The 12,893-nt window shown below is 32.7% G+C and overlaps 1 protein-coding gene across 5 annotated transcripts in view; it reads left to right on the top strand.

The window, feature by feature from the left end:
- The window catches only part of LOC117688267 (NADPH oxidase 5), a 37,887-nt gene extending 26,323 nt beyond the window's left edge, over nucleotides 1-11,564 (top strand). For 3 of the 5 annotated variants that reach the window (XM_066088874.1, XM_066088869.1, XM_066088871.1), the window contains exons 4-17: nucleotides 990-1,101; nucleotides 1,641-1,791; nucleotides 2,967-3,177; nucleotides 3,669-3,859; nucleotides 4,276-4,479; nucleotides 5,063-5,244; nucleotides 5,841-6,032; nucleotides 6,442-6,574; nucleotides 6,944-7,096; nucleotides 8,230-8,276; nucleotides 8,725-8,781; nucleotides 8,979-9,188; nucleotides 9,606-9,887; nucleotides 10,542-11,563. In XM_066088874.1, coding sequence (XP_065944946.1) covers nucleotides 990-1,101; nucleotides 1,641-1,791; nucleotides 2,967-3,177; nucleotides 3,669-3,859; nucleotides 4,276-4,479; nucleotides 5,063-5,244; nucleotides 5,841-6,032; nucleotides 6,442-6,574; nucleotides 6,944-7,096; nucleotides 8,230-8,276; nucleotides 8,725-8,781; nucleotides 8,979-9,188; nucleotides 9,606-9,887; nucleotides 10,542-10,673 — 2,257 coding nt within the window. In that variant the 3' untranslated portion in view covers nucleotides 10,674-11,563. Of the gene's footprint in view, nucleotides 1-989; nucleotides 1,102-1,640; nucleotides 1,792-2,966; nucleotides 3,178-3,668; nucleotides 3,860-4,275; nucleotides 4,480-5,062; nucleotides 5,245-5,840; nucleotides 6,033-6,441; nucleotides 6,575-6,943; nucleotides 7,097-8,229; nucleotides 8,277-8,724; nucleotides 8,782-8,978; nucleotides 9,189-9,605; nucleotides 9,888-10,541 lie in introns of all 5 variants that reach the window. The other 2 variants (XM_066088879.1, XM_066088875.1) reach the window with 2 other exon arrangements.
- The last annotated feature ends 1,329 nt before the right edge of the window (nucleotides 11,565-12,893 follow it).

The raw sequence follows: 12,893 nt of genomic DNA, 5'->3' as shown, positions 1-12,893 counted from the left end.
CAGTTTGGTTTAATGTTGTTTTATCTTTAATATTTCCAAGAATTTATGTTCAATCAATTGTCATGCATATATTGCTGATTTTGTTTCAAATTAGAAATTTGATTCAGCAATTCCTATCTACATGTACATATATCACTCATTTTATAAAAAAAGAAATGAAAAGTGCACAATCAATGCATTGTATGTATAGTTTGGATCACACACCTAGAGGCATCAATCATTTACTGCTTTATCACTTGTATGTATACTTTCATAGTCAAAACACTATGAAATATAAACCAATACATGCTCGATTTTTTGTTTTTTCGACATGCGGAATTTTTCTTTAATCTGCACAGTTTTGGTTTTTTTAGGATTGCTTCAATGATTTTCATTTATTTAGAAATTATCCCGGCACAAGTTTGAAGTTGTATTATATATTAATCATGTACGTTGGATTAAATGGTAAATAATATCAGACCTTAGGAAAGTTAGCGCTCATTTCAGTCAATATATATATTGCGTTCTGGAGAAAAATAAATGATTCCGCAGAAATCAGGGACACCAAAGATAAGATTCTCCTAATATTTTTTTTTATCGATTTTGTCTATTAGATTTGTCTCGCTGCCTCCTTTCTGAAGGTTTTTTGTCTTTTTTTTCAATTTTCTGTTCTCTATTTGACCACAGTTTTTAATTATACATGTATATCAGAAAACACTGGTATTAACTATCAACAGATCAAGAGACAGTAATACCACAGGCAACTTTCTCATTCCTGTATTCCAGAAAGTACTCTTCAGTCAGTTTTACATATGATGAACTGTTAAATTGACAAATAATACTGTAATGAAGACGCACCGGGCTAATTAATTAATCAATCAAAATCTTTTGATTTGGGAATGCAAAGGAATTTTAGTTCTGTGTATCAGCAGCCTGTCCTGTGATTTTTAGCATTTGTTGAATATACTTGATGTGATGAAATCTAAAGTTGATGTACAATTTAAAAACAGGGACGAGGAATTAAAGTGGTTGTCATGGATGGAGATACAGTTCACCAAGATCGCGGGGGAGGACGGCGAGATCAACCTGGAGGAGTTCAAGGACGCTCTAGGGGTCAAACGGGTGAGAGAGAGAGAGAGAGAGAGAGAGAGAGAGAGAGAGAGAGAGAGAGAGAGAGAGACAAAGAAGTAGAATAATAATAATAAGATATAGAAGAGAAAGAGAAGAAAAAGAATTAAAGATAGAGAGAAAAGGAAAGAAAATGAAGAGAATGAAAACAACGAAAGAAAGTCAAAGAAAAAAAGAACAAAAAACAAAGAATGAGAGAAAAAAGAAGAATAGAAAGAAAGAGTAATGAATTAAAGAATGAAAGAGGATTTTTTTCATTAAAGTAGATTTTATAAAATACATTGCACATGTACATGTTTATCTACATGTAAGTCACGCACACACATAATTACATGTATACACTAGTAATGAAACAGTCAATGACAATGACAATGAGAAAAAATACTTACAAATAACAAACATATGATAGTTGCTTACACTGGTTACATATTAATGTCACTCATAAATTCATTTCATTGAAATGAATGTATATTGATTGTTTTTTTTAGGACCAACCATATTAGTTTTAATAAAGTTTTCATTGAACTTTACAGTCTTTTTTCGCGGAACGATTTTTCAATCTGTTCGATACAGACAAAAGCGGAAGTATCGAATGTGGAGAACTAATGGATGGACTCCGGATGTTGACAAAGGGCACGCCTGCGCAGAAATTGAAGTTCCTGTTTGATGTATACGATGTAGACGGTATGATTTCCGGTTTTTAGTAACAATGCTAGTATATTACGTTTTTGTTAAAAACGGTTACCGCCATTCGATTTTATATTTCTACTAGGTTGGCTACATGTACCTTACCATTTCAAATTGTATTTTTTTTATCTCTCAAAATATTATTTTATTTTCAAGACTAAAAAAAACCGATCTTTGGAATAACTACGATACTGCTTTTGTTTTCGTTTGGCAAATTGATATTGGTTGCTGAAATATGACACAACGACGAATATTTGATTTAAAGGGACTTAGACACAATTTGAGATAAAAAAAAATATTTTTATTTTTAATGTATAAAATGTTTTACTGGTGCATTTTAAATGAATGACCAAAATATTGAATGTTGAGGTCAACTTACAATCGAGATACAGAGGTAAGAATTGATTGTTATGTAAACAAAGCTCGAGTCTTATAGTTGTTTACAAAGAATGTAATGTAGAGAATTGCCATTTCTTAGACAAAATGACATGTAAAAACAATTTCAAGTGATTCAATATCTTCATAAATACTATTATCAACAAAAGAAAGTTACATTTGATTAAAATTTACACCAATACAACACATATGTAAAAATGACAATATTCGAGCTTTGTTTACAAAACAAAGAATTATGAACTCTGTATCTTGCTAATAACTTGATATTTGACCTCCAAATTTTGACATAACATTAAAAACTTCTATATTCATCATTATAAACATTGAAAATGGAAAAATAAAATTTGAAAATTTTAAGTCAAATCGTGTCCAAGTCCCTTTAAGCGCCATTTACTGTAAGAAAATTTCTGATTAAACTTAAAATTTTAAAATCTCGCTTATAATTTTTGAACATATGTAAGGTACATGAAACTAGAACTAAATGTCGGCATTCGCGATTTTATGTTCTCGCGTTTTGATGGAAAACCGTAGAATTGTGAATTTAAGTACTGGAGTAAAAAAGGGGAATACACAGTACCAAAATTAAACTTCAGGCTATGTAATTCATGAATTTGTCATGCACATTAAAAAATAAATGCAGTGTCGCAGTTGAAGCAAACGGCATATTTGTACAATCATTAAAGATCGTCAATATGTTTTAAAAAGTCAAAATCATGTCATATTTCTGTTATACATAGAAAAAATTGTGATCTTAACGTAATCGTCTTCTTTTACAGGATCGGGTTCTATCGATCGTGAAGAACTTAAGACTGTTCTACGATCGTGTATGGAGGAGAGTTCCCTCACTTTGAGCGAGGAAGACCTGGATGATCTCACCGACGTACTATTTGACGCCGCGGATGAAGACAATAGCGGAAGTATAACCTTCGAGGAGCTGAAGGCGGAGCTAGAAAAACACCCCGGGGTCATAGAGAATCTCACCATCAGGTCAGATACATATCCCCTGTTGTCTACCCCTCCCCCCAAAAAACAAAAAAAAAACAAACAAACAAACAAACAAAACCAAAAAAGCTAGCAGTAACGCAGTTATTTAAAGATGTTAATCTTCAGTCATGATAGTAAAAGATTTTTTGGAAGATAAATATAAGTAAAACTATCCCCCGTAACTACGACCCCCGCGCCTGACATCACAGCATCTCTTACTCCTTGTAGATAATCACAAGAAAAACAGATAGTTGTAAAAGCCAAGATTTCATTTTAAAGACTGAAATACTTTGGGTTTTTTCGAATTCTCAAGATACAAATACTAATTACCACACTGCTATCAATTTAATAATTACGAGGGAAACATTTTTTGTTTGATATCAGAGTATCTATTCTAGTACATCTAGTTTTTTTCGCTTTTTACTGAATGTATAATTTTATATATAATTCTGTAATGTTCGAAAATCACGCTGATTGACATAAATTTTGTACAGTGCAGCACAGTGGCTGAAACCCCCGGCCGGAACCAAGAAAAAGACCAAAGGGTGGACCGAAAAGCTGACCTGGAAGTACATTCGGAACAACCTCAGGAAAGTTGTCTTCCTTGTTCTGTACGTCCTTATCAACCTGGGGCTGGCGGGTTACACCATCAATAAGTACATTGACTCCAACGCATTCGTTATAGGTAAAGATCACGTAAAAGTATTCCTAAAACAGTATTGATGACTCGATCGAAGTCACGTTGAGGTTCCGTTAACCAGTCAACTTGAAAGAATTCTGAAATATAACTTGTCTATTCAGTCACATTTCTAGTCACTTTAGTTATAATTTTGGTTGACTTATTAGCACAGGAATTTTGTAAATGTGCGAGAGTGGATTTATTTTAAATAGAAAAATAAATTGCACATTTTTTATTTTCATCATCGTACATCTCTCTTGCGCCCAGTGTCTTTTTAAAGCTGTTAAGATTCATGTATTATGAATGTTGCATATTCTGAAAGTTTATTGCTGTATTTCATGACATCAATAACAAACATTTTTAATTCTTATAAATTTTAATATAAAATTAAAGTTAAACAAGAGTGTGTTGTTTTGTTTCAGTTGCCCGAATTGGAGGAATGAATCTCAATTTTAACTGTATGTTTATTTTGGTTCTGATGCTGCGGAAGTGCTTGACCTACATACGGGCTACTCCGTTAGCGGGTTTTCTCCCCTTGGATCAAAATATCGTATTTCACAAGATGGTTGGTGGCATGATAGCGTTCTATGGAATCACGCATACCCTCGCCCACATAGGGAATGCTTGTAAGTCAAATAGCAGTAGGTTAGGTCAGGAAAATTAGCCAGTAGACCTGTCTATATATATATATTTATATATATATATATATATATATATATATATATATATATATATATATATATATATATATATATATATATATATATATATATATATTTAAACTGAAAACAATTGACTTGGTACCAAAAACTTCGATACAGTAAAACACGGTTATAGTGAACACGCTTGTAATGTATTGACGCTTACAGCGAAGTGGATTTGATTCCCCAAGTCTCTATTTCATGTAGTAAACTTAACAGATATAACGAATTACGCTTTTAACGAAGTTAAATTGGCCGTCCCTGGGACTTCGTTATAAGCTTCTTTTAAGATCATTTTGTAGATTTTGAATGTTTGAGGTCAATGTTTATATAAATAGTTGTCTTATTGTTGATTTTGTCTCTACACTCTTTCAGTGAATAAAAAATGAAATGTGTAATGTTACAGTGTACAAATGATAGAGAAAATGGATAATTCATACTAAATGAACCATTATACACATTTGAAAAAAAAAATCTTATTTATTTTTTTCATTGTCTTCTGGTTTAGTGTTCATTGAGTTCGCCACCCCAGAAAAGAATCTCACCACCGTTGATATTCTGTTCACAACAAAAGCCGGAGTTGGGTGGGTGGGGCACTCAGCCTATATTACGGGATGGCCCATCCTAGTCATTCTTATCGTTATAGTGATCTGCTCACTTCCGTTTGTCAGAAGAGGCGGCCATTTTCAAGTAAGAAAGCGTCCATTATTTTGCTGTTTTGTGTGAGCGGAATTAAATCGTAACATTTATGTTTTTTAATCGAACTAAAATGAAATGTATCATGTCAATAATATAAAAAAAAGTATGATATTTTAATCCCTTTCTTATTCCTCCCTGTGCTAGATTTGCTATACACTTGTATTTTCTTCTTTCTTAGCGTCCTATCCAGAATATTTCTGTGATATCGAGGATCAACTGTTCAGCTTCATTTATTGATTTATTTAAACTCCCATTATTGTCGACAATTTCCCACTGTGTATCGAAGTATGACGCATAAATAGCTACTTTAACATGACTTCGCCGCAAGAAATATTCGCAAACGCTGTTCTTGCGAGATTAAGTCGAATCACAATAACAAACTACATGAATTCCATTCAATCAACTGAATGTTAACTGGGAGGTCTGGAAATGTGACTGGATGGCAACATTATGCCATTTAGTCACATTTCAGTAACATTTCAGTCACATTTTAGTTGACTTAATGACAATGGTTTATCCTGTGCATGCAAATTAAAGTTTGTGCACAGTCAAGAATTTGATTTTGGTTTTTTTTTGTAATTCTACAGGTATTTTACTGGACACACATGCTGTATATACCTTTCTGGATACTTCTCATCTTGCACGGTCCCATTTTCTGGATGTTTTTCATTCTTCCGGGTGTTATTTTTATCCTTGAAAAAATATCACGGTCAAAGATCATCAAACGGGCTCGGTTCGGAAATACACATATTACGGAAGTCCATTTGCTTCCGTCAAGGGTATGGATGTTATGACGCAATTGAGGTTAAATTGAATTTAGATATCAGAGAACTGAATGGTTGTAGGCATTTGTAGACTATATTCTACTGCGTATCTAGAAAGAAAGAGAGAGAGGGGGGTCAGTTTTGATCACCCTTGAAAAGAACCCCAAATTTCTTATATTTACGTGGTAAAATAAAAAAATATGCCCCCTCCTGGATTCTGGATCCACGCATGTATATCATCAAGTGAATGAGCCTAAGGCAACTAGATAAAAAATCTGATTTTTTTTTCTACGAATTGAACATGAAAAATGTAATACTAGTATCTCTATTGATGAAACAAAAACATATACTTTTGATTGTTTAAAGCTTCATTATAGAAAAATGTCCGAGCCAAGATATAAGTTCTAAGGCGTACTTTTTTTAGGTTTGTCATTTGACTATTTCGAGACCGGACAACTTTAAGTACCAGCCCGGGGACTACATCTTCATACAGATCCCAGTGATAGCAGCTAACGAGTGGCATCCGTTCACCATCAGCAGTGCCCCAGAAATGAAAGGTTGTAAAAGCAAAATAAATGTACTATATAGAAAAAAAACGTAATGGAGAGAAAAACAAACACCAAATATTATTCTGATCCTCAAAACTGCTATATAAACGTTCACAATCAGCAGTAATCTAGAAATGAAAGATTCATAGGTACATTTCCAAGTGCCTTATACCGTGATAAAGCTTACAAATTCAATTTCTTTATGTATGCCTCAATAAAACTTTTGATTGGCATAAAATAGGCGTGTCTAACAGCTTCATGTGATTTTAAAAAACACCCCAAACCTTTTTTATGTCAAATGAGAACACTGTTAGGGCAAAAGCTGTGTTTCTATTAGTTTAGTATGATAATTAATTATTATTAATATTTTAATTCAAGGTCACATTTGGCTTCACGTGCGATCTGCCGGACATTGGACAAACAAACTATATGAGTATTTTTCCGAGCTTGACCCAGTTAATCTTGGTAAGCCGGATGTTGTCCTCAAAAAGAGGCGCCAAACCCTCTCCCCTGCTCTTCTTAATTTCAAAGGTATTTAGTTCTTTTCTTTATTCATTTTTTTCCTGTTATGCATCTTACAAAGCAAACATTAATGCATACGATAGATCGAAAGAGTGGCAATTTGTTATTGTTTGATTTTCATAAAAAAGATATTAAATTGATTTATTTCTGCAGATTTAAATCCTAGTAGGTAGTTCTTAAGAGAAAATTACGGAGAAAATTCGGGTTTTCGGACCGTATTTTCTTTTCCCACAGCTGCAATTGTCTTATACGCGTTACTGTATTGACTAGATTTTCAAGCATTTTGAGATATTTAAAAGTGCTACGTATGATGCATAATTTTTTTAATCTTTGATTTTTGTTAACATCTCCTATATTATTTACAATTTCTTGGTGCTTTTGGTAAGCCACATACGTTCTTCATGCATCCATCTTAGATGTTGTGTAAATTATGCATGAATATTTCATGTATTTGTTTCCCTTTCTGTGTGGTTTTTATTGTGTTTCTTTTATTTTGACATTATTAGAAAGTTGTTAAATGTAAGAACAGCTGAACACTTTGATTGTATTCTCTTTTGAAACGAATGGGTTGTTCTGTTAACAAAAGAAAATAATAATAATGTACATAGTTGACGTTTTCACAAATGTTTTTAACAGAAAATTAGTTAGATATAGATATATTTGCTGTAGATAGAATGAATGTCTTACAAGTTCATATTTTCCCATCAAATTATTCACTTCAGTCATATGGGTGTAGATATTATCCTGTATATCATGGTATGGTTTCTGTGTCATTGTTAACATCTTCAAAATATTAGTATTGATCAGAATCATAAAGGCTGTAATATTCCATTTATAGTGATTCTTCTGTTGTAATTGTTTTATGTACGTTTTTACATTTAAAATAAAACATACAAAAAATATTGCAATTTGAGACAAAAAATGTTTTTTTTGAAATATGGTCTTGCTTAAGTCATCAAGGTATGTTAATTATTAACACAAACTATCAACAATTGAATTCTTACAGAAAATTGTTTTGAAAACTACAAGATTAAAGTTTTTATGCCTTCTAGAGATGTTTGAAGCTTCTAATATGACAGACCAAGACTTTCTTGTTAAATTACAATATACTAATTTTTTACTCTTATCTTTTATTTTACCAGCGTCAGGAATCAAAAGAAAGGGCTCACAGTACTTGGAAAAAAGCCAGGTTTGCTTTTAGAACTTCTCGTAAATCTTACTTTGTCTACTTGAATATTGCCTCAAAATGAATTCTCACATCATTATACGAAGTACGATTAATTAAATTAGTATATTAAGTTAAGCTAGACGACGTTGAACAATAGCAAACCATAGATATTAAAAGTACTAAAAACACTAAAGATCATTCATATGTTGTAAAAAAAAAACACAACTAAATACTGTATACAGTGTTATGATCGTTCCATGTAATTTTTGCCCTTCTACATTTGCAAACAGTTTTGCCCCGTTTTGAATTCACTCAGAATAAGTTGTGTTTAAGGATAGATACATTGGAATCCGCACAATCTATAATTCGCCCGCTAACAACGAGAGCGAAAACGTCGAAAATAAAACGGGGGCAAATATTTCCCCCTATACAATAAATGCTTCATATTTTCTACATTTCTTGTTCACAGAAAGAATTGGAGCACGAGAAAAGGGTCGCTCAGAAAAACAAGAAAGTCCGTATTAAGGTCAGTGCTTTCTCAAAGTAATGTACCTATATCTGAGAAAAATCGTTCAACTTTTTTTTTTGACGCTTGAATTGCCCATCGTGTTTTCATAAATGAAAAGGTTCGCTCAAATCAACTGCCAGTTGATTTGCATATATCATGTGTTACAAATCGAGAAAATTACAACTTCCAACTGATATCTCCCATTCATTTAACAGTGCCATATAGACGGTCCTTACGGGACAGCTACGAGGGAGATCTTTGAGACAGAGCACGCGGTGCTGGTGGGGGCGGGGATCGGCGTCACCCCCATGGCCTCCATTCTACAGAGCGTGATGTATAGGTACAAGGAATCCAAGAGGACCTGTCCCCAATGTCAGCACAGCTTCTATGGACCGATCTCAGAGGCCGCCATGAAACTCAAAAAGGTTAGAATGATTCAATTAATCTTGATCAACCAGTTTGATTTGAATTGTGTTTTCCCATGAATATACATGTATATCCAATTTCTGCGAACATGCATAATTATAATGAATTTACGCTCGTGTGGTTTTACATGTATTATTTTTCGTTGAACATATAATTTTAAGCAAAGAAGCAAATGTTTATAGACATTATTACATGTACATTTATAATTTATTACACTTTAACATGATTACCAAATTCCATACACAAATCACAAAACTTACCATATCCTCGAAACTGACCACTTTTTTTAATCCACAAAAAATAGATGCCGACGAGTTATAATGAAACTACAAATTTTGAGGCAAGAATATACCCATTTGATTGCCTTCTGATTAAATTTGAAAAAAGACCCAACAAATTAACTGTTTTTTCCGTAGGTTGACTTTATATGGATCAACCGGGACCAGAAGTCTTTTGAATGGTTCGTGGGCCTACTGAACCACATAGAGAAAGAACAGATAGACGTGGCGTACGAGGAGGGCAAGGAGCCAGAGAAAGTGATAGAGATGCACATGTACATGACGGCCGCCCAGGGCAAGACGGACATGAAGGGTATAGGGCTGCAGATAGCCCTGGACCTCATCCATAAAAAGGACAATAGGGACCTAATTACAGGGCTGAAGACCCGGACACAGGCGGGGAGACCTAACTGGAATCAGGTACCTGTAACTGTAAATTCTTGTATGATGCTGTAAAAATTGTCAAAACTATTAAACAAATGCAAGCAGGTGTTGTTAATGTCTTTATGATACTGTAAAAAAAAAAAAATAACGAGATTGGGTGCTGCATTGTTTTTTACGATACTGAAAACACTGTAAAAAACGCAATTACGTGCTGTAAATTCCTGTATGATGCTCAAAAAAATTGCAAGAACCGTTAAAAAAAATTGTCAGGTGTTGTAAATGTCTTTATGATACTGTCAAAATCATAAGGACTCTAAAAACGCAAACAGGTGCGGTATTGTTTTTTTACGATACTGAAAACACTGTTAAATCGCATCTAGGTGCTGTAAATTTCTTTATGATACTTGTAAAATTGTTCAAAAGCGATCAGGTACCGTTAATTTCTAATTCTGCGAAATATATCGAAGTTGATTTACATGAAATAGTTAAAGAAATATAACGCTAGCAAATGTATGCAATTTTTAATCGTAAGTTAATACACTGTACATTCACATATGCAATTATTATGAAAACCAGCCGAATCGCAGAAATAAGCGTTAATTGAATATACAGATGTGTATCGTTTGTGTGTTTCTTAAATAGATGTGGATTGTTTTTCAAAAAAGTGAAGCTATGTTTTTTTTTCTGCAGATATTCGACAAAATTTCCAAGGAGAAAAAAGGAAAAGTCAAAGTGTTCTTCTGCGGGGCCCCACAGCTGGGCAAAATAATCAAGTCCACCTGTATGAAATACAAGTTTAATTTCTCCAAAGAAAACTTTTAATTATTATAACAATGATAACAAAGAAAATGACTTTGTACACAAACGAATATATGCTAATGTATTTTCTAAAACACAGACTGACCGTTGAATTTGTAAGAAACAAATGAGTTCATCTTCTGTATCTGAATCGATTTGATTTAGTGTGCCTGTATTTTGATTCATTTTCAATATGTTGTTCTTTGTACAAGCTGGTTCTTATTAAGGTTCTTTTGTTGTTGTTGTAAATTTTGTTGCAATTACTTGATTTTTTTTTTAAATTCAATTTGTGAGTGTCGTAAAGATTTTAAATTAGTGACTACCGTACGCAATTCCTGCATAAGACAATCCGTGAAAATCAAAACATTTAACCTGTTAATGTATATAAAATTGTTGTTGTTGTTTTTTCATGTAGATCTAGAACTCTTGTTTTATGATTCCGCCACCTCATCAACTTACTTAACACGACCATTGCCATTATGTAGTTTGTGTCAAACAGCGATGTGTCTACTTTATTCTCGGCCATTCACCATTCACCCATTAGTTTACAGAAATCTACTGTAACAGCTTTTTGGCGACTCTTAGATGTGATGACGTAATTCGTGCATGTTTCACTTGCGACAGTTTGCACTGATTTGAACTTTTTTTGTTTTGATGTTTTAATATATAGTTATATTATACATTCTAACATCAACGTCTCGTTAAAATTTGTAGACCAATCGTATTTACTCGGTCATTTCCGCTGGAGAAAAAAATAATAGCGGAAATGGCCAAGTAGTCCGAATGAATTTTAGCCTTGCCTTTTTACTTTCATTTCATTGCATATTTCTTGGATGAAACATATATATAAGTACTCCATTTGAAATGCCATGTCTTTATATGTAAGACCAAGAAAAAAACACATTGAAAAATCAAATCAAATGTTAAGTTTGATTTCAGTCTGACATTTAACCTAATGAAATGAAAAACTTATTATTCTTTTACATATCGTTTTCTTGATATAGTTATACGATTTTTCATTGTCTTATCAATCATGTGTGCCATATTTTTTAATATGATGTGGTTTTTAAACACAAAATGATATTTGTATATAGAGTTTCGTTTCTTTGATATCACTTAATTACATGTAATGCATAATATATGAATTGTTATGAGCTTTATTCATTTTGACAGTAAATCAAAAATCGCTTTATTCAAAATGCAAATTAAATGAATTCACAAACAAACTGGCTTTCTTTTCAGAATCGAATGCATTGAAAAAAAATGTTTGTCGATCTTTCAAACTCGAGCCTTATTTGACAGTTGCTGTCCTTTCCGATATATTGTAGTCATGCTGTATAATTTATTTGATAAAATGAAATATATCGGAAAGGACATTGCTATAGCCTTTCGTCATCTATGTAATAGATCATATTAAGTAAAATTTACGCGATTAAGAAGGGGGCGGAGAGAGCGAAGCGACCGATCACCTTCTTAATCGCGTGAGTTTTACTGAATATGATTTAACTTACATAGAACATAACTCACATTTTAATTGGCTGATCAATAGTTCTGCGCCAATAAGATATCATCTCTCTTTTGTTTAAGAATTTCTTAGCTGTCAATCGAAATGTGACTTCGCTGTGAGTTTAGAAAAGTTCTTAACATTCATTCATTCATTCAATATTTTATTCCTCTTTTCAGAGAGTACATGGAATGTATGTTATTGAACAAAATCAAACATGCATATTATACAACAATTATGAAATATTTATAAAGAGATACAAAAATATATATATATATATATACATGTTTTAACAAGTGTGAAAATGTGAATATTATAATTGAAAGGTGAAATATATCATGCTAAATAAATTCAATGAGGTGGTTACAGAAAAAAAAAAAAAAAAAAAAAATTACAACGATAGTAATAAAAATATATATATATGTACAGGACTACTGTGTATCATTGACTGTTCTTTTATATAATGCAAATACCTTAATAAGATAGTTTCCACATAAAAGTATGAGTTCTTTTTCATTTTGTTCCGATAATGGGGTGGCTGGGATTTTACCCAATAGATATGAGTACAGTTCCTCCTCGTCAAGAGCGCAAAGTTCAGCACAAATGCCCAGATCGAAGTTAATTATATCACTCCAGAAAATGTCCCTGTTTGTGGAGAAGTACGCGCAACTACAAGCAACATGCTTAAAAATGTCTGTGTATTGAGTGTTGCATAGTTGACAGGTGCTTATATTTCTTGT

The sequence above is a fragment of the Magallana gigas genome, chromosome 1 (genome assembly GCF_963853765.1).
Source record: "Magallana gigas chromosome 1, xbMagGiga1.1, whole genome shotgun sequence".
Lineage (NCBI taxonomy): Eukaryota > Metazoa > Mollusca > Bivalvia > Ostreida > Ostreidae > Magallana > Magallana gigas.
The sequence above is the reverse complement of the archived record's forward strand: the minus strand, read 5'-3'. Positions and strand labels throughout refer to the sequence as shown.